Source organism: Bipolaris zeicola (assembly GCF_000523435.1).
Source record: "Bipolaris zeicola 26-R-13 unplaced genomic scaffold scaffold_110, whole genome shotgun sequence".
Taxonomy (NCBI): Eukaryota; Fungi; Ascomycota; class Dothideomycetes; order Pleosporales; family Pleosporaceae; genus Bipolaris; species Bipolaris zeicola.
This window is the reverse complement of record NW_006912159.1, coordinates 60,739-81,159: the sequence shown is the minus strand read 5'-3', so window position 1 is coordinate 81,159 and position 20,421 is coordinate 60,739. Positions and strand designations below refer to the sequence as shown.

The window sequence follows — 20,421 nt, the reverse complement described above, 5'->3', positions numbered from 1 at the left end:
ATTGTAATAGTTTATTAACTATGATAAAAGTCTGTTGTAATAACTTGAAGTTGACGCGCTAGTGTAAAGTGGCCGACTCGCTTGGGTGGCCGACTCGCTTGTGAACCACGTTATAGGAGATTTTTCTGCTAGTAAAGTATATTCCTTATTAAGGGCTCTAAAATGATCTGTCGAATTTCCTATTTGGGTCAGTATTCGCAGAGTAAATCGTAAAAAAACAATCCCGAAGGTGGCGATCCAGTTACCAACCTAGTGGGGAAACAAACAATACTTCATTCCATAGAACCATTCAGGGGTGGATACCACAGCTCTCCATTATTCGGTGCCATAGCTATAGTTTAGTGCAAGTGGGATGCGTTCATCTTCTCTATAGTCTAAGAAGTCGAAGTAGATGAGTATCGCTGGGGTGGCCGAGACAAATCAAAAGGCAGGCTATATGCACCGCCAAATCCCGACAATAACAGACAACGGGCCATAGCCTGCCCTACTATCCGAAACCAGAGTCACCATACACCCTCTCACAGGTTCGAAACAACCCTCTTCACTACCTCATCCAAATCCTCCTCTTCCAGCCCAAGCAACTCGTTCGCAAACCCTTCCCTCTCCTTCCAATCCGCAGCAACAACCCCCCAAACAGCCACAACCTCCTCCCTCGCCTCCATGTCCCCCTCCAACATCTTCGGCCTACAAACCTCCAACTCCTCCTCACTCTTCTGCTCAACCCGCTCAAACTTCTCTCCCGTCGCCTTCTCCAGCGCCTCCAGCACCTCCAGCTGCGTCACACGGTGACTATGCACATACAGCAGCTTATTCTTAGTCTGCTCCTCCTTTTCCAAAACTCTAACCACCGCCTTGCCTATGAAATCGACATTGGATGCGGAAAACTTGATGTTGCCGCCATCAAGTAGATACGCCTTGCGGGTCTTGACGTCGAATTTTAGCAAGCCGCATGTCATACCCCAGTCGAAAAAGTGGCCAGTGATGAGACTTGTCCAAGTCAGGTTACCCATACCGGGTTCGCGCTGTTGGTCCTGCAGCGAGATGAGGTAGTCTCTAACGACCTTCTTGCCCTTCATCAAGGGCAGAATCTCGTTTGTCTTTTCGTCGGCGGAATCGCAGCTCCCGAATTCGGCGGGCATGACGCGCTTGACGCCTGCTTTGAAGGCCGCATCGATGAGCTTCTTTTGCGATTCCACGTGGCTCCCCGCAATGGTGATGATCAAGGCGTCGATGTTTTTGCTGCGTAGCGCTTTGGCGACGGCATCGACGTCTAGGTCGTCGGGGACGGTGATGACGTTTGTTTTTGGGTAGACGGATCTGGAGGTCTGGCGGTTGAGGACGTAGAGGGAGAATTCTGAGGCTTGGAGGGCGCGCAGGACGGGCGCGCCGAGGGTGCCTGTTCCGCCAATGAGGGCGACGTTGGTTATGGTCATGTTTGTGAGGGATTTGCTGGATTGGGATATAGAGATTCTTGTGGTATCGTCGAATGTTTGGGGCTCAATGGCTCAGATGTATGTACTGTACTCGTGGGTTGACGTAGTCCGAATTCGGGGCGGCGGCTATCGACGCATAGATACGGTATTTTATTTGAATTAGTTAAAGTGATGCTTATGTTTCTGCAGCACCATATGAATTCAGTGTCTTTTCCTTACCTCCATGTATGAGATGGAAGTTATTCTGACATGTACTATGATCCTGTCAGATTTCGGAGCCAATTTATCGTCTCTCGTGGCTGGACCTCTATCACGAACACATATGATCAAATTGACTACAAAGTCTCTATTTTATGGGTAGCAGGAGACCTTGGAATTATTCCTTACAACAAGGGAGATATCTGAATCTAGCATGCAACCATACACGCCTTTGGGTTCGTGTCAAGGCAATGCGCAAAGCATGGGTTATTGAGTAAAGGAGCAGAGACATACTGGATGCGAGTAGGTCTGGTGATAAGATATATCATTTGCCAAGGAATCTGCGATTTGCTGCTCGGCGACTGCTAAAACGCAATAGTGTATGGGGCACTCCGTAGCCCTACTTGAGCTACTAGCGCTCATAGTAACGGTTCAAGTCTAACGGTCTGACTTCCCAACATGCGCGTCAACAATTTCTTTTCGATATCTGCATAGAACCTAGCAGCCGCCTTGTGAACAGCAACATCGCTGTTGTAGTGGTGTTAGTAGTGCGTCTTTTTTTCGAGAATAATAGAGAAAAATGAGAACTCACTTCTATTACACATTGATTATTGCTGCTGCAACGGGCAGGACCTGCATTAGCGATTGTCTCTTGGGTTCCAGGTGAACAATTTAACGCTGGGAAGGAGCAATGACCAGATCTGTTGCACTTCCCAGTCACGGTGCTCGCTCGAAACCCACACACACTAGCAGTTGAGACAGTGGCTAGGGATAGAAGAAGGATCCATGGATGCATTGCGTTGGGGTTATGTGGTGAATCTTTAGGTTGGCCATTCAGAATTTCTCAAAAGGTGTAGGATCAAACGTAGATGAGATCGTTAGTCGCGTCCATACTTGCGTCTTTATATATTTGTATCTTCCACTCACCTACTTCAGGGGGCTTACTACATGCCCTCTTAAGATCATGGTCTACCTCTTGATGCACCAAATTGGCAAGAACATTTACCCTGGACGTTAACATAAGCCACAAGCGAGATGATTTCACATAGCAATACACATTACATTGTGCAGCAAAGGCTTCCGTGCTGTGAGAGCAGGTGCAGCAAGATCTATTCAATATTCGGTATGACTTTCTTTAGTGCCAGCAACAAGCTGCTCTTTTCCATTTGGACTACCGGAGGAGCGATGGATCAAATACTCCGATCGTTGTATCTGATCATCTTCGAGCACGATATGTATACCTTTTACGGTATGTAAGCAGCCGATAAATGTCCCACGAACCACACACGGCTAGGGCTTATGTGTGGCGCATAATAATTAAGCAATGCGCGTGTTGCTTACATGTAGAGTAATGCGCCAAATTGCACAGAGATTCAAATACAGTAGCGTCATGGACGACACTTGCACGGTCAAATATATCGACGATTGTCGGTAGAAATGTATAGCGCAACTAAGAATACGTTAGTACTAGACAGAAGTAACAGGATTAAGATAAATAAGGTAGTCAAATGTTAAATCAAGGGTTGCCGCGATGAATGATAAAAGATGAAAGTCAGAGTTAGAAGAAAAGGATAAGGAGGAGGATTTAGGACGATGGAATTATGATGAGAGCCGCAACAGAAAACGAATAGTTGACATAGGTAAACCTGCTTAGGGCTTTGATGGATCCTCTTATACCGACAGTCATATGACATGCATGATGTCAAGAGGTGATTTTTAAGCAAGTATTATCCTGTGATGACTTCAGATATAGCCGGTGGATCAGCGTCACTACAAACTTAATTCTTCGCGTGATTCTGCCACATGAGCCTGAACCTGCAAACTGCACATGTGAGAGTCTTGAACCACAATGGCGATAAACAATGGCGAGAAGCTGATCAGTTGGGTAAGAACCAAGCAATTGTCCTTCTGTAAGTATCAGCAGATCAAGGGTCAAAATCTCTGCTGAATTCTACAAGAAAGCAGACCGATGGATGTATCGAACCACTGATTACGAAACTATCCTTTCAAACCACGAATACCATCCGTCCCCTACAAATCACAGTAGACGAGCGTACCTGCATCACCCTGCCTGCAGCCTCAACACAAAAAACCCATACCAAGGAACCAAACAATCCCTTCTAGAAAAAAAAACACGATAAGCATATAATTCATGCAACAATCATCTCCATATAATCCTAAGCGATCAATGGGGGTCCCCCATACACAAACCACATCCACTTTCCCTCCTTCCCCCCCTGCCAACCCCATTCCCCGGGACCATCCCTGCCCACAACCCCAAACCACGAAGGGGCCATGCCCATCCCATCACCATCTCAACCCTCGCATCCGGCCCCTGCCCAGTCCCAAACCTCCGCGCCGAAAAATATAGTACACTATTCTGAAACTTAACAACCATCACTTATACACCATCTAGCTGCTTCCCCCCCCCCCCCCCCCTTGCAAACCCAACATTTACTTTCCGCTCTCGCTAAAACTTACCCTCTTCCCTAGTATTACCGCATCTTATAGCGACAATCCAACCCCAAACACGGTTGCTTATACCCCGTTTTGCTTTAAGAAAAAAAAAGGGGGGTGGAGAGGGGGTTGGGGGGGTGTCTAGCTATAGTACTCGGATGAGCGAGTTCCCATATTTACCCAAGTACTACACCTTTTGCTCTCGCTTTGCGCCATGGCAAGGAAAACCCCCTCCCAGCCTTTAAATCTTCTTAATTACCAATATTTGTCGTGATTGAGTGTGTGGTTTTTTTTTTAAGAAAAAAGTGATCGTATTATGATGTGATACGAAGAATGATGATGATGATGATGACGACGATGGGGCGGGAAAATGCGAAAAAAGCGCGTATGTCTCATACAGAGCAAAGAAAATACGTTAGTACGTGGGTTAAGTGGTGAGATGCAAAGACGAGCGTCACGCCATCTTACGATGCAAGATGGACACACCACCATGGGCTAAGCCTTACGGTGCTGCGCACGGACCTTATCTGTTAGTTATGTGGGACGGGTTTGTTTTCGCCCGGTAGTTGGGATATGGGATCTTGGCTGTGTGGGGAAATGTTGTGAGGTATATAGAGTTAAGAAGGGCGAATCTTGTCGTCAATTTTTTTTTTCGGTTTGTTTCATTAGATTATAAAGAGAGAGAGAGAGAGAGAACGTGTGGATTCGACAAACTTTTTTTTGAAGAGAGATTGAAAACTCGGGAACAGACACACACACGACTATTACACTAGGGATAGGAATTCTGTTCGCAACAAACAAGGAGTGGAAACCATAAGAGGAGCCAACGACAGAGTTTGAATTTTCCAAACAACATACACACACACACATACTACAGAGATGGCGACACTACAGAATCATCGGCCGATGCAGCATATAGATCGGAGGGAGCTTTATACCAGTCTCGAGGCACGGATACAATACCTCCATTCGTTTCTCGACTTTAGTTCACGTACGCTTAAACTCTGTCCCCAACAAAAAAACAAAGTTATACTTTGGGAAGCAAAAGACTAACTTTGAAAAAAAAATGCAGGCGACATGGAAGCACTGACGAGCGGGGCCAAGTACATCAAAGCGCTCATCCCCGCGGTAGTCAACATTGTGTACAAGAAGCTTCTGCAGTACGACATCACAGCACGGGCGTTTGAAACGCGATCGACATCGTACCAGGGGCGCGTAGACGTCAGCAACCTCGACGAGAACTCTCCGCAGATTCTGTACCGCAAAATGTTCCTGCGGGGCTACCTAAACAAGCTGTGCAGCGACCCGTCGACCATGGAGTTTTGGGAGTACCTGGACAAAGTAGGCATGATGCACGTGGGGCAAGGGCGGGCGCATCCGCTGCACGTCGAATACGTGCACATTGGCGTGACGCTGTCGTTTGTTCAGGACATTATTACAGAAGCGGTGCTGTCGCACCCACGGCTGAAGATGGAGCGCAAGATTGCGCTTGTCAAGGCGCTGAGCAAGGTGATTTGGATCCAGAACGATCTGTTTGCCAAGTGGTATGTTCGCGACGGCGACGAGTTTGCAGAGGAGCGATTGGTGCCCGAGGTTGAGCCTGAAGGCTATCTGCACGGCAAACCTGTCTTGCGTGAAGGTAGTGGTGAGCGTGAGAGTGAGATTGAAGAGGCCGACATGGCGGCGGGGTCGTGTCCGTTTAAGAATTTGGCAGGCAGACCGAGTCTGGGGAAGGATCATCAGGATGCGCAGTATGGGGAAATCGTGATAGATACCGCAGAGGCGCCGAGGGCTGCAGCATCGACGACATCACCAGGCATGCGGGGGTTTGTGCAGAGCGCCATGGCACGGGCGGTGGGGAGCAGTGCTTGAGGGGGGATGTTGGATGTTCTTACTGTAGATACTATGCAATTGTAATGATGTTATTTTGTTGTTGACTATTTTCGGTGGGGGGGTGTGTGTGTGTTGTGTGGCGGTGTTGATTGGGAGCGGTTGCCGGGACGGATGTTGTGACGGTCCATGCACGGGTCAAACCGGAGGCGGAGAAACAGCCGCCGCCCCGAGAGCCGCGATCGGCTTGTCGTGATGGATGCCCTCGCCATCGCCATGGCCCATGTCGGGTTGGCACGACAAATTCTGCCCAGCACACAGTCAGCCGTTTATGTGAAGATAGATTTTAAGTACAAACTCTATATGCACATGCTGCAATGTTAATTTCCATGTCGTTTGCTGCTGCTTTTGCATGATGCATGATGGATGAGGGGAGGGGGGGGCAGGACAATCACATGACGCGCGGCATTGTGGTGATAGGCAGAGCAGATGTGATGGTGTTGAGGGTGTTTCAGGCTAGGGCGGGTGGTTGTGTGGAGAGGACCAGTACCAGTACCAGCAGCGGCACCAACACCATGGAGCGGGCCTTGTATAGTAGCAGTAGACGAGGTAGGTGTACGAGTACTAGATGCTATTGTGTAGATGGTATAGTAGGCCTCACCGGACTCAGACTGAGCCTGCAGCCCTGGCACCATGCTGCGCCCTGTTTCTCGGGCAACTAAACAGATGTATCGTCTCCCAAACAGTGCACCCTGCCGATCCACTGGCGATCCGACACTTCCGTCTAGGATGCAGATGGTAAGCAGAGAAGGCTGTCGGTAGCGAGCTGGTAAGTACATACACACACACACACACACACACACACACACACACACACACAGTAGATGCACATAGAAAGCACATGTCAGCGCATACTGCAATAAAGTCCCGCGGGCCATGACATGACGGTGCTGAGACGCAACTTGAGTCGTTGGACGTTTGCTGGCAGCGACTCAGCCGACGCGCGCCCTTGGCTCGGTGAGCGACTTGGCCGTGGATCCCTCGCACTCGCTCGCTCGCTCCATCTATTTGGCCCATGTAAGTAGTACTTATATCGGGGGAGCGCGGACTGGGGGGCGCAAAAGTAAATGCCTAGTGGGCGTGCAGCGGCCGCCAGTGAGGCAGCGGGGAGGCGTGGTCGAGTGGCCAGCGTCGCCAGCGTCGCCAGCCTTTTTTACTTTGTTCTTTTTGCGCCTGCGTTTTGCTATCACCGGATTGCCTGCTTTTCTGAGACCACAGCGACTGCGACTTCCGCGCCAGGCCCCAAATGGGCGCTCGAGCCGGGGCACCCCTGCTAGTGCCGCTTGGTGCAGCCCATACCTGCGGAAACGCTCTCATTGCTTGCCCCGTCGTGTCTGTGTCTGTGTGTCCGTGTCTGCCTTCGCCGCCGCCGCCCTCCCTCTGCCCCCCCAGACCTTCGTTGTCACTGTCGCCCTTCATCACAACATCATCGCCGCCTGGCACCTCACCCTCAACCCCCCCCTCCCCACCACAACCCCCTTCTCGCCCTTTCTCCCCCCTTCCCCCCCACCATCACCACCACAACGCCTCACCACGGCTTCTTGTAGCACTCACCCTCTGTAATCCCCCCCGACGCCTCCTGGATCCACGGCTTCTGCTGCCCGCTCCCCCCAGACTTGTCGTGCTGGTGCGCCTGTTTTCTTCCTTATCAAGTGGCCCGATCAGCGCGCCTCTTGCCCTCCACGTCATCATCGCAACGGCTTAACTGCTGGTTGCTTCTCTTCCTGCACTCCTTCGCACACTGTTCAAATCCCCGTAACCCCTTTTAATATCCCCCGTCTTTCCTGCGCAAGTGCTGCCTCCGACTTGCGCGCTCGCTGCTGCCACTGCTGCAACGTCATCTCGCAGCTCCACTAGCTCCCCGACTTGGATGCACACGCCCCTCACAACGACAGATGACCTCTGTTGCTTTTAGGCTCTCTCCTCTCTCACAATGCAGTCCATGTTCCGCCTCCCATGGTGTAACGAGTCGCCTGGCGACAAAATCATGGAAAAGTCTGCCCTGCACAAGCAGAGGCCGCTGCCCGTCGTCGACATGCCAGCCTTTATGAGCAAGATCAAGCGGAAGAGGACAGACAGTCCTGAGCCTTCGCCCGCGCACCACGCGCATGTAGTAAAGAAGTGGAAAGATGCTCACGGTGACATGAAGCCGTCGGTGCAAACTGCACCTGCTGCTGCCTCTGCTGCTGCCCACGTTGCCGACGCCAGACCAAAGGCGCTGCCTGCAACAAAGGAGAGCAAGAGCAAGCCCTCAGCCCCTCCGCAACGGCCTGCTCAACCAACCTCCACCGCCACGCCTGCATCCACTACCACCACCTCCATGGACTCTGGTTTAACCCCTGTGCAGCAAGCTATTGAGGCCCAAATCAACTACGAGATTTTGCTCAAGCACAACGAACTCCGCTTGATTGAACAGGAGCTAGCCAAATGCCAAGTCTCTCTAGAGCAACTCAGGCGCTGCTCCATCATTCCCTTCCCAGGCACAGAGGGTCTTGATGTCAACGTCAGCCTCGGCGTAGGTCCGTCTCTGCAGCCCAGCGCAGGCTACACTCAGCCACAGTATGCTGCGCCTTGGGGAGTCACTGACGGCCCTTACACTCGCCACTACGCAAAATGGCTCATCTCGGACGTCAAGTTTGATCCCGTCTCTGAGCGTGCACTCGCCCAGCAGGCTCAAGGTTACTTCGGCACTGGTGAGGGCAGGACGACGCGCGGCAGTTTTGCTGACTACGGCTCAGCTCACAGAGGCCGCACGTCGCGAACTTCGACTGGAATGTTGAAGCTCACCCCTCTTGGTGAAACTCCAGCACCAGCGCCAAAGATAGATCCTCTATTGCACAAGCGATCTACCGACGGTCAGTGGGTCCGCCTCTACTGTGCTCAGTGCGGACATAGCAACTTTTCAAACACCCAGGGTTTCCTCAACCACTGTCGTATCAAGCACAACCAAGTCTTCAAGAGCCACGATGCTGCAGCCATTGCCTGCGGTGTACCTGTCGAGTCCAACGACAGCACCAATCCTGTTACTGCGAGTGAACCTGCCAGCATGCCTGCAGCAACGCCGGCAGTCTCCTTTCCTACCCCGGCTACTTCTGGTATTGTTCACCCGCTCGCGTCTCAGGCTGTACCCGCTGCACACGCTCCACAGGTGCATCGCCAGCTGAAAACTCCATCATCCAACGAGTCCAAATCTGCCCCGCCTCCTAGCTTCATCAAGACATCGTCAACCCCTTACCTGGCAGCCCGTTTCCAAAACAGCGGTGCTCAAGGTGACTTCAAGGAGATGCTTGAGACGGCCCGGTCCAAGATTGATCTGGATGCGATAGACACCTCGGATGACGACAGTGCAGATACTAGTGTTGCGCCGACGCCGGTAACAACCGTTGCTCCCCACCTGGCCCGTCTTCCTGCTAGTGCTCCTGCAAGCAAAACTCCGCCAAGGGCTGGCAGTAAGAAAGGTTCTCATCCAAGCCATGCACGCCTTCCCATGTCTCTCCCATCTCCCATCAAGCCTCAAGGACACGATGACATGCCACGCTCGCCCGTAGACCTCAGCCCTCACACAGTCGAGTCTAACCCGGGTCTAGTCAGCGATCATGATGACGATGATGACGACGATGCGGATGATGCGCACAGCCAACCTGACCTTGCTCTTGACACTCACGTCATGGTCGAGGACTCGAGCGACGTTGAAGGTGTGCAAGAACGTAGGGGCTCTCGGCAAGGACTGCACGGGTGTTTTGAAAAGGGTGAGGGCAGTCGTGAGCATTAAGCAGGACGAGCGAGTTAGGTCCGGCTTATCCTGTTAATGTTTCCATGCCCCTCACCCCCTTTCCCCCCAATAATGCCCATGTCCTTGAACGATGTTATTCTTCTCTTTTTCCCTCTCTTTTTCTTCATTATACACGGGTGCCAGCAATGGACATGGAGGTCCGCTGGTCAGGACAGTGGAATTGTTCTGCTTTTCGTCTTTTTTTGTATTGCTCTCTGTCTTTTTATGTTTTGTTCTCATGATTCAACAAAATCAGTCAGACATCTCATCTCACGCGCGCCTCCAGAGGTGTTGAGTTAAGGCGCTGGAAACGTCGTGTATTATCATCCCCTGTATGGAACAATTGGTCTTCTTTGGTTGGAAACTTGCTACTGGGGTGGTTTAGATGGATTTCGGGGTGCTGGTACACTTTTTCTTGCTTTTGTGCTCCCCAAATACACGGTTGGCTTTCAAACGGGTCAGCAAAAGTCTGCGAGAGTGAAATCTCGCTTGCCCTGTATATATTTTAATCTCATGACGCTCTGCACTTTAGACTTGTTTTTTTCTTGAAGTGTTTGTGATTTGAGTTTTTGTGTTGGCGTTGGTGTTGGTGTGAGAGATGACATGTGTTTGGTAGAGATGATGCCACGATATGCTCTTGGATATTATATCAAAACATTACCCCATAACGCCTCGCTTTCAAAAACGCCCATGGTGGCTACCATCCTGCTGTTTAAACATGGCACAGTTCCCGCTCTTTAACCTCCTTCACAGAGAAAATCCCACATTTCCCACCTTTTCATCCCATAAACTCGAGCGCCTGTTTCTCCGTCAGTCATTTGAACTCTCCCTCTTAAACACTCGCACCCCTCCCTCTCCTCCCCAAAACCATGCCGCAAAAAAACGAACAAGTAAAGAAAGCAAGGAAAGAAAGAAAAAAAAACTCACAGCCATAACCACACACGCAATACTAACATACGGACTCAACCTCTCGCCAACCCTCGCCGCCTTCCACAACGGCGACACAATCCAATTTTCCTTGTTTCGATCGATTATACCGGGGAACACCGAGTGCGCGTATGTCGAAGTGCAGATTGTGAGGAGGATGACGAGGAGGAGGGATTGGAAGTTGAAGAGGGCAGTCTGTGTGGGGTTGTGTCAACTTGAGGAAAGGGAGGATATGAGGGAGAAGGGGAGGGGAAGGTACCATGGTTGTTCGATGCTTGAGGAGGGAGTTTGTGGTGAGAGAGAGAGAGAGAGAGAGAGAGAAAGAGAGAAAGGGAAAAAGGTGTTGGGGGGATGCCTAGTATGAAGGTGAAGTCCGGAATTAACGCAGTAACCTTATTGCATATAACACAGGTTTAAACACAATGTTGGGTGAGCGGACGGAGTGACGGAGGGGGCCAGTGCGCGGCGCTGACCCGCCCTTTGGGGATCGTCATTGCAGGTCTGGGCTGCGTTTGATTGCGACGACTGAACAACCTGTTACATTGCGGTGATAGTTGTACGCAACTTTATCACTTGAAACGCGGGGATAAAAAAAATATACAGTAGTATTCCGACGCGCTAGATACGAAAAAAACTCATCCACTTACCGCCGCCGTCGCAGTTGGAGTGGTCGTCGACAACCTTTCGCGCGCGCGACTTGGCCGCAAAAAACATGACAGAACCGCGTATGCGTCTGCGCCAAAAAGGCCAGCAATTCCCTACCCAAGACTGTACATCTTCCCCCACTCCCTTCCCACACATATCCACTCTAACACGAAAAAACAACAACAGTAGAAGCCTTCCTCCTCGCCTTCGGCGACAACGACTACCCGCTCCCCGAAACCGTCCGCGTGCTCGACGAAATAATAACAGACTACATCATCGAAACCTGCCACGAAGCCGCGTCGGTCGCACACCACGCGCGGCGCGCGAAAATCAAACTCGACGATTTCAAGTTTATGCTACGCAGGGATACGGGTAAGTTGGGCAGGGTGAGCGAGATGCTGGAGACGGATAAGGAGTTGAAGAGGAAGAGGAAGGCGTTTGATACGGATGAGGGGGCTGTGCTGGCGGATAGGGAGAGGGTGGCGGAGAGGGTCGAGGCCAAGGAAGATGGAGAGGGCAAGGGAAGGAAGGAGGAGGGGGAGGAGGAGAGGAGGAGGAAGAAGAAGAAGAAGAAGAGGGAGGGGGAAGAGGGGAAGGCTGCGTGAGGACGATTGTTTACTGCAAACGAGGGAGGGAGAGGGAGAGAGAGAGAGAGGGAATGGGAGATTGTGCGTTAATGGTATGCATGGATAGTCAAGTACAAGGAAATAAGGATAATACCCCCAAAGAATGGAAATTGAATCATTACCAATTCGTAATCTGGTTATTGTTGCCAAATAGACACTTATTCATACATACAGCAGATACAATACTCATCAGACGTCATATTCGCAATGCAAGTAATTCAGCAGGTCAAAATATCTGGCATTCCACGTTCCAACATACGCCTCAGCGTAGTGATAATTCTAACCACCGCAGCCGCGTCAAATAAAACTACTAGGTATACAGCGCTTTTACTAGGCAAAAGGCTTTTTTTTCTGTTTGAACAGGGAGCAAGCAAGCCTGCAGCTCGACCACCCAAAACATCTTTCGTGGTCGTCATCATCATCATTTGTCATGGCTGCCATTCATGCCTTGAATCCACGAAAGTTTCCACGTCTCCAAGATCCGCCCGCATTCTCGATGCTGAATCTATCAACCATTTAGAAACGGGCATTCCCACGCCCTTTGTTGCTAGAGGCTTGACTCCGTCTAGAATAACGCGTTAGCCAAACGCCAAACTCCTTGCAATGTATCCCTTTTTTAGGCACGCTCATGCCTCTTGTTCCCTCTGCTGCCTGCCCTTGCCTCCGCCTCGTCGGTCACCTCCCTTGCCTCTGTTTTCGCCATCTTTCTTGCCTTCGCCGCCAAGAACATCACCACCACCCATGGTCAGCGCTGCTGTTGCCAGGCGGTTGGAGAGGTCGATTTGTGTGCGGATTGTGTTTGCGAGGTATGATACCACAAGGACATCCTGGATGTGTGCGTTGCTGCTACATGTTAGCAAAGCCAGATACCATTTAAGAAAAACTGTGTCTCAACGTACAAGTCGCGCTCAATGTCAGCAGGCTCAACCTTGGGTGCTAAGCTGAGTGCGTTCATCAGGAACTGGCCCAGTGCGGATGAAGGCTCGGCCTCTTCGTCCAAAACATTGTTAACGTAGGTGGACACGCGCTCAAGCATGTCAAGAACATGTTGGATGGCGCGCTCCAATGAATCCAGGTCGGTCATAACCTCTTGTGACCGGTCCTCGCTGTCCTTTGCGGATGAGATGAGCTCCAGACCCGACCTCTCGGCCTCGCCGTACTTGATCTCGTGGGGCACTGGGATGAACAGGCAAGAGTCGGCTGCGCGCTCGGCAGTGACGCCAATGGGTGCCGAGATGTATGTCTTGGACTCGATATCCTGGCCGGGAACAGTTGAGACAGTCAGGTGGACAGCGGGGTGTGGCCATGTTCCGTCGCCCTGCTGGCTGTAGAAGTTCTGGATGAGAGCAGAGAAGGTGTTGAGGTCGCTGCTGGTTGCGTACCAGCCGACGAGGACTTCGCGGGGGTTGGCGCGGAGGTGAAGAGCAAGCATTTGCTTTTGGTAGTCCATGTCGACCTCGACCTGCTCGGCCGTCTCGGTGTGGGGGACAGCATAGCAGTTGCGGATCTCAATCTCAGTGCCGTCTTCGCTGCGGGTGCCGAGAAGGGTACCAATGACGCGTTCCTGGTCGGCGGGGCGGCGGAGGGCGTGGTCGAGGATTGAGAAGACGGCCTGTTCACAGCGGGTCAGAGAGCGAAGCTGGCAGCCTCTCACTGCAATGGTCGCATACCTGGGGCTGGATGGCGACGTTCAGCGGGGCAGTCGATGGCTGGGCACCCAGAGGCGCAGGGCCGAGGGGACGCGCGAGATGGAGGAAAGAGTCGTTCTCGGCCATGGTAGCGATTGTCGTCTGGGCGGCGGTGATCGTGGACGTAGTCGTGGTGTTGAGGCGCTGGCGGCTATCAAAGATGACAATGTGGTTGGTGGGGCACGTCGATATTCTTCACGAAATCTGGGCAGGTGCGGCAGTTCGCTTGCACGGGCCATGTCGATATATTTTCTGGTGGGACCCTTGAACTACAGGCGCATCTAACTGACGCGCTATAGCGACTCGGAAAATTTAATTGCTGCGCGACACCAGCAGTACTTTGGGGACACCAAGTAGGTGTATATCCTGGATCCATTCAAAAAACTCTGCGTCATCGACTCCATCCTTATAACCAGGCGCATCCGACAATCGCGCGCATAGCGACTATGGCGCCCGTCAGAGGCCGTGGTGGTTTCCGGGGCAGAGGACGAGGTAGAGGTGGCGCAAGAGGAAGGGGAAGAGGCGGTAGTAGAGGGGGGTTCGCTGCTGCAAGGACCGCCGACGAGGTCGAAGATTCGTGAGTACGGATATTAGTTACAGAGAGGGTCGTCTACATGCTAACCGTCAAATGAAGGAATGTCAACATGCGTGCACCATCCGACTCTGAACAAAGCGAATCCGAAGGCTCCGACAGTGGTGCTTCCGCAGACGATGACGGCGAGGAGGAGGAAGAGGCTCAGCCAGCCGCCAACGCCTACGCAGCTCTCCTCCAATCTTTCTCCGCCCGCGATACTGGCTCAGATGAACCCCGGAAAAAGAGGCGGAAGCTTGAGCACGATCACGAGCCAGAACAGGCCGTTGCCAAAGACACCGATCAACTGGAAGACGCTGAAGCCAATGCGAATGACCGTGAGGACGAGGTAGAGCAAGGCGATTCCGACGACGACCAAGCAGACGGAGATGATACCAAAGAACAAGAGCTGGAGAAGGCCTACGAGAAACACTTTGCAAATCCAGACGAGAACGAACTGGCAGCACGGCTGAAACGGATAGCGGCGAACCAATGGTCATCGCATAAACTGCGCACGGCATCAGGCAGTGCAAAGGGTTTTGGCATTCTCCAAGTCCCGAGCGACGAGGTCCAGCCACCCTCAAGGAGAGTGAAGAGCACTCGCGATGTACAATTAAAGGCTCGACTGGTGGAGAATGCGCAAAAGAAAGTCGGAGACTTTGACCCAGTCGAACAAACCATTGCACCGTCCCTGTTCGGCTACCAAGACCTGCTGTTCGGCGCGCGAACGGTACAAAACGCTAACCGCCTTCGAGACATCACCTGTCTGCATGCGCTGAATCATATTCTCATGACCCGCGACCGAGTGCTTAAGAACAACGCAAAGTTGGCAGCTGCAGGCGACGACGACGATGCCGAATATCGCGACCAGGGCTTTACGCGTCCCAAGATACTGTTCCTTCTTGAGACCAAGCAGGCTTGTGTACGCATCTTGGATTCCATCACCAAACTCTACGACTTTGAACAGCAAGAAAACAAGAAGCGATTTCTCGACAGTTTTTCACTGCCAGAAGACAAATTTTCGGACGACAAGCCCGCAGATTTCCGCCAACTATTCGAAGGCAACGACGAAAACGAGTTCCGCATCGGCGTCAAGCTAACACGTAAGACACTGAAGTTGTTCTCAACTTTCTACAACTCCGACATCATCTTTGCTTCTACTCTCGGTCTGCGTCGAGCAATCGAGTCTGGTGACCCCAAGAAGCGGGACTACGACTTCCTATCATCCATCGAGATGGTAGTTATGGAGCAAGCGGATGCTACCCTCATGCAAAACTGGGACCACACAGAGTTCGTCTTTGAGCACCTGAATCTCCAGCCAAAGGATTCTCACGGCTGCGACTTTTCACGGGTGCGTTCGTGGTATCTAGACGGACACGCACCACATATTCGACAGACCATTGTGCTCTCCGCGTTCCTGACACCAAAGATCAACACTCTGTACAACAAGCATATGCGCAATGTAGCCGGGCGCTTAAAATACACTGCCGATAACACAGACGGTCTGATAGAAACAATGTCGTACGGCGTAAAGCAGACGTTCGTGCGTTTCGACTCACCGTCCCATCTTACCGATCCAGACGCGCGCTTTAAATACTTCAACACATCCATCCTACCATCGATCAACCGCATGCCGAGGCCGCCAGAGGGTGGTTTGGGTGTTTTGATCTTCATTCCATCCTACCTGGACTTTGTCCGCGTGCGCAACTCGCTCGTCGACTCGGACTTTTCATATGCTTCAATCAGCGAATATACCGATGTGACCGATGTGCGCAAAGCCCGCTCACACTTTATGAACGGAAAGCACTCACTGTTGCTGTACACGGGTCGTGCGCACCATTTTCACCGCTACAAGATTCGGGGTGTCAAACGGGTTGTGTTCTATGGTGTGCCGGAGAACCCCATATTCTATGACGAAGTGGTAGGCTTTATTGGCAAGACTCTGGAACGGGCCGAAATTAGTAGAGCAGAAGTTAGTGTCAGGGTGTGTTTTTCAAAATGGGAAAAGATGGAGTTGGAAAGGATTGTTGGCACAAAGAGAGTGGGCAAGATGATTGCAGACAGGGGTGATGTATTTGACTTTGTATAAACATGTATGATCTAAAATAGAAGGGGCACACTTGGAGTTCGCTCACCTAGCATCAACAGTCTTATTGGTTGGATGTAGTGAATGCACGCTGAATATACGATTTCTTCAACGCAATCACTACCGCTTCCTGCGTCTATGCTGCCTATCTAAATGAATCCAAGACGCGTGCTTCGCCTGAGCGTGACACCTGTCTGTGGAAACGTAATGAAAGCTTCGTTTGATCGTGATCTCAAAATCACCTGGCCGTTTGCAGCTGCTGAAGCGTGATTTCCACATTGACCACTCGCTCCTGCTTTACCTTCACTTTCACCCAGCCAAGTCTGTAGGTACTTAAGCAGATCCATCTTTCCTCCAACCACTACTCTATAAACGAGTCAACTTTCAAGTAGCAGGAGAATCGGCCTACTCTCTTCCTTCTACTTTAAGATGAAGCTCCAATTCGTCTTTGCTGTATTGGTAGCCACTCTCGCCAGCGCTCGCGTGGTAGTGTGTCCACGCCCATCACCTGAACACGTCACCCATGTCGACTTCACTCTCGCCGATGCTGCCTCTATTAACTCAGACTCTTCCTCCAAAGCTCATACTTTTGCCGAACCAACCAAGTTCGAAAAGTCTGCTGAAATCGGACGTACGCTCGATGCGGCCATGAAGTCCAAAGACAGCATCGCCCGATGGTTCTTCAAGGACTTTCCCAACTTTCAAGAGACATGTCAAAGTCCCTTTGATGGTGATGGGCGGGAGGATCTGGCAAGGTGGGGCTTCGACGACAGCGAGAAGTTGAGGAAAGAGGTTGAAAAAGAGTGTGACTTTGACGCGTATCATGGTATCAAGCCTGCCTTTGATGAGCTAGGCTTGGACACCAAGGCAGAGAAAGACGGTGGGCCGAACAAATGTTTCAAGATCAATCATCGTGACGGTCCTGCTATCAAAAGGCTCCCGGATGGTTCTCTCCCTCTTGAGTCAAACCAGTACTACTATGTGTGCGGTAAGGAGTATAGGGCAAGTGTTTGCAGGTCACACTATTCGACAAGAATATTGCTGACCGATATTTAATGCAGGCAACAGGTGCTACATACGAGTTCGCTGTTAATCCAAACGGACTCGTCGTCCTCATGAACATCATGAGCTTGAGTTTCTGCGCCGAAAAGTTCACCTGGTTCCGAAAACCACTCCCCGAAGAGCTACCTCATATTGGTACACCCTCGGATATAGCATGGGCTGTCTGGAACCGAGCTGGTGCCTCCAACATTGCTGATGTCAAGTACCTCCTTGTGACACAGATTATGAACCCAACTTCTCGAGATATGATCAGAACAGCGCTTGGAACACTGCAGCCTCCTCAGAGTGAGACCAAAGTCTGGCCAGGCAGTGACTTTACCATGGATACGGTTGGGGGCAGAGCAATCTTGGGTTAGTAGTTCATGTAGTACTAAAGTGATTGACAGTTGGGTTTTAATGCTGACTGATGGACTAGGGTCACCGATTGGACGATGGGCCGGATACTTCCTCTTACAGCACAAGAAACAACTCGGTGGCAATCGATTCATTTCAAAGATCAGAGTCTTTCGGCACAGTACCGCTTCTCTTCCATATCTCGTCCTCTATGTCGATCCCACGCCAGCTGGCCCTGGTTCAGCTGCGGAGGTAGTACCTCGTGAACTAGCAGAACTCGATGGCAGCCTTGAGAGAATCGGAGAGTCTGATGGTACGAACTCATCGCATATTGTAAAAAAGAGTGCCGATGGGAAGCACGTGGTGCGGGAGCATATCTTCCATGGTGGGACTTGGGCAACGAAGTCCGAGGAAGATGTCATGAACTTTGGCTTCTGATGCGACAAGGCAATATGACGGACTTGAAGATTCGTCCGACGGGAAATACATATTCCAGAAATTATGGTGGCTGGGCTGCTTTCTAATAAGAGCAATCACCAATACTGACTAAGACGTGCATGAGGCTTTTAACTAGGCTAGAAAATGTACTCACTACCTGCATAAGTGTTTATCTGCTCGTATTATACATACCGCGATGGCCGGGGCGGATGGCTGTATCAAGCCAAGCGCACCCACGGCACGAACGGGTGCAGGTCGTGTTGAACATGATCTCATGGAAGCCAGTGTCCCGCAAGGGATGAGGGTATGCGGGGATATCGTCATGAAAAAATGGTGAATAGCTGGGAGAGAAATCAAGGCACATGGCGCACCCAAGGCGATCTAGTCATGTCCAAGTCCCCCACACAGCCATTGTACCTGCGTCGCTTGCCCACCCAGCATCGTGATCTAGACGTATGTGTATGCCAAAAGGCGAATCGTGCCGGGATAAACGGCAGAACCTGAGCGGTCCGTAGGACTTGGCAATATTTGCACGGTGGTTCCGGCTCCTTCCTTCGCGGGGTATCGTGACGTTCTGTTGCCAACCAAACTTAGCCACCAACTCCACGACCTTACCACTCACACGCTGCCAACAGAGACCCCTGATAAGACCTTTTCGACATCCCCATTTTATGACTCCACGCTGAAGCATCGAGGGGCCGGGGTTGAATTTGCCGGGTGTGCGGTGAAGGGCCACGTCGGAGTGGCTGGGGCGCTCTGTTTAACGCCAGACTCCACCCGCAAGATAGGCGCGAAACACGTCTCGCCAAGCGTACGCCTCATCCCTTCTTGGCCATGTCCAATGGCTCGCGCCCGTCCGGAATACTCATGGTTCCAGTGTAGCGCTACACTGTGCTGACACGGCCAAGTACCTCAATGAGCGGATCGTGGCGGTGTGCCGAGCCCTAGACAAGCTTTTCTGTTCTCCGTTTTTGGGCGTCGATATGGCTGCGAGCAGGAAACCCGAGTCGAGCCTGTCGCTCTTATTTTAGCGACGTGGTACCCGTGCCTCCAGTACATACCTGCCTTCTTTTTTGACACCCTGGAGCCTGGATTACTCTTCTGCATTGCTATCGTTGCCTGCACGTCCTGTGCCAGGTCCGATTCTTGCGCACATACGCCAACATGTTGCGATTCGACGTTATTCTCAAGTTGGCTTTGGTACCGTCGATACTCTACCTACTCACATCTGTGGTTTCGGTGGCTTTGACAACGCACTACTGGATCCTAACCGACTGGGTTGTACCGCGAGGCGTTCTCGTTACCACCTCTGACTTCGATGAGCGAGCGAGGCAGTTTGTGACGGATGCGACAATTGTGTATTTTACCGACGCGGATACTGATGCGACAATTGTATCGGGATGCCTGAACTTGGCCGCGGCCGTTATCGCCATTATCGCATGGAGCACTCTGCGAAAACCAGGAATGGACGCCTTGATTAACTCGGTTGGTGTCTCAGTTCTTACACGGAAACATCAGAAATCTAACTTTCACACCTAGACTGTACGCCGGTTCTGGATACTCAGTCTTGTCTTCATGTCCCTTGCTGGAGCGGTCATGGCCATCGTCTCGCTTGCACTGCACTACACGAAACTGGGCAACGACCAATGGGGATGCACTCAGGAGCGACTGATGATGGGTGGAAAAATGAATACCAACGTCTACTGCACCCGAGAAATGGCTGCATGCCGATTTCAACCCGGATTTGTCACTGGTCAGGATAAGCAGAATGCTAGCGTTGCTTGCAACGAAGCTGTAAGTTCCTTATCATCACATGTTGTGAAATGCTTTTTTGCTAACATCAGAGTAGACTGTAGTCAAGTGGATGCAAATCATCTTGGTACTTCTAGGGCTTACTGTGCTATCCATGTTCTCTCTCCAGGCTTACCTGCGTCGAACCAGCAGAGAGACTAGACTAATGGGACAAGGAGCCCAGACGGAGAAGATTTGAAGCGAGCAGATTTCCCGGACTATAGACGACACATGATTTCCCACGCAGTCAACGAATTTCCTTGCACCACATCATTCTTGGCGTTTGTTTTTGTTCTTAGCATGCATATGCATTGCACGACACTGCATCAACTTTGGGCGTTAGCATCCCCTCCTTCCCTCACAAGTGGGCCACTTGCGATACACGCACACGTACGGCGTAACGAAAATTTTAAAGCGCATGATAATGGCATGATGAAAGCGTGTGCTACGATGGAAGTTGGCAGAAGATACATGCCTGTCAATCTTTCTTTCTGGTTCTAAACA

The 20,421-nt window shown here is 51.4% G+C and overlaps 9 protein-coding genes across 9 annotated transcripts; 6 read left to right on the top strand and 3 right to left on the bottom strand.

The window, feature by feature from the left end:
- Window positions 1-518: 518 nt before the first annotated feature.
- Window positions 519-1,433, bottom strand: COCCADRAFT_27477 (uncharacterized protein; the record flags this gene model as incomplete). Its single annotated transcript, XM_007715580.1, has 1 exon — window positions 519-1,433. One exon carries the CDS (start codon window positions 1,431-1,433, stop codon window positions 519-521), a length of 915 nt encoding a protein of 304 aa, XP_007713770.1.
- Window positions 1,434-4,967: 3,534 nt separating this feature from the next.
- On the top strand, window positions 4,968-5,960 carry COCCADRAFT_100060 (uncharacterized protein; the record flags this gene model as incomplete). The annotated part of the gene is made up of 2 exons (XM_007715609.1): window positions 4,968-5,079; window positions 5,161-5,960. 2 exons carry the CDS (start codon window positions 4,968-4,970, stop codon window positions 5,958-5,960), a joined length of 912 nt encoding a protein of 303 aa, XP_007713799.1.
- Window positions 5,961-7,911: 1,951 nt separating this feature from the next.
- Window positions 7,912-9,750, top strand: COCCADRAFT_100037 (uncharacterized protein; the record flags this gene model as incomplete). The annotated part of the gene is made up of 1 exon (XM_007715608.1): window positions 7,912-9,750. One exon carries the CDS (start codon window positions 7,912-7,914, stop codon window positions 9,748-9,750), a length of 1,839 nt encoding a protein of 612 aa, XP_007713798.1.
- A 915-nt stretch (window positions 9,751-10,665) lies between these two features.
- COCCADRAFT_51142 (uncharacterized protein) lies at window positions 10,666-10,872 on the bottom strand (the record flags this gene model as incomplete). Its single annotated transcript, XM_007715607.1, has 1 exon — window positions 10,666-10,872. A coding segment is annotated over one exon (207 nt), but the record flags the coding sequence as incomplete, so codon positions are not given.
- Window positions 10,873-11,389: 517 nt separating this feature from the next.
- On the top strand, window positions 11,390-11,927 carry COCCADRAFT_38084 (uncharacterized protein; the record flags this gene model as incomplete). Its single annotated transcript, XM_007715606.1, has 2 exons — window positions 11,390-11,447; window positions 11,509-11,927. The coding sequence occupies 2 exons, from the start codon at window positions 11,390-11,392 to the stop codon at window positions 11,925-11,927; spliced, it is 477 nt and encodes a 158-aa protein (XP_007713796.1).
- Window positions 11,928-12,574: 647 nt separating this feature from the next.
- On the bottom strand, window positions 12,575-13,723 carry COCCADRAFT_100052 (uncharacterized protein; the record flags this gene model as incomplete). Its single annotated transcript, XM_007715605.1, has 3 exons — window positions 12,575-12,791; window positions 12,848-13,560; window positions 13,619-13,723. 3 exons carry the CDS (start codon window positions 13,721-13,723, stop codon window positions 12,575-12,577), a joined length of 1,035 nt encoding a protein of 344 aa, XP_007713795.1.
- A 557-nt stretch (window positions 13,724-14,280) lies between these two features.
- On the top strand, window positions 14,281-16,296 carry COCCADRAFT_100069 (uncharacterized protein; the record flags this gene model as incomplete). Its single annotated transcript, XM_007715604.1, has 1 exon — window positions 14,281-16,296. One exon carries the CDS (start codon window positions 14,281-14,283, stop codon window positions 16,294-16,296), a length of 2,016 nt encoding a protein of 671 aa, XP_007713794.1.
- Window positions 16,297-16,722: 426 nt separating this feature from the next.
- On the top strand, window positions 16,723-18,126 carry COCCADRAFT_38081 (uncharacterized protein; the record flags this gene model as incomplete). Its single annotated transcript, XM_007715603.1, has 3 exons — window positions 16,723-17,301; window positions 17,355-17,706; window positions 17,771-18,126. 3 exons carry the CDS (start codon window positions 16,723-16,725, stop codon window positions 18,124-18,126), a joined length of 1,287 nt encoding a protein of 428 aa, XP_007713793.1.
- Window positions 18,127-19,290: 1,164 nt separating this feature from the next.
- COCCADRAFT_100038 (uncharacterized protein) lies at window positions 19,291-20,116 on the top strand (the record flags this gene model as incomplete). The annotated part of the gene is made up of 3 exons (XM_007715602.1): window positions 19,291-19,611; window positions 19,666-19,920; window positions 19,976-20,116. 3 exons carry the CDS (start codon window positions 19,291-19,293, stop codon window positions 20,114-20,116), a joined length of 717 nt encoding a protein of 238 aa, XP_007713792.1.
- Between the last annotated feature and the right edge of the window lie 305 nt (window positions 20,117-20,421).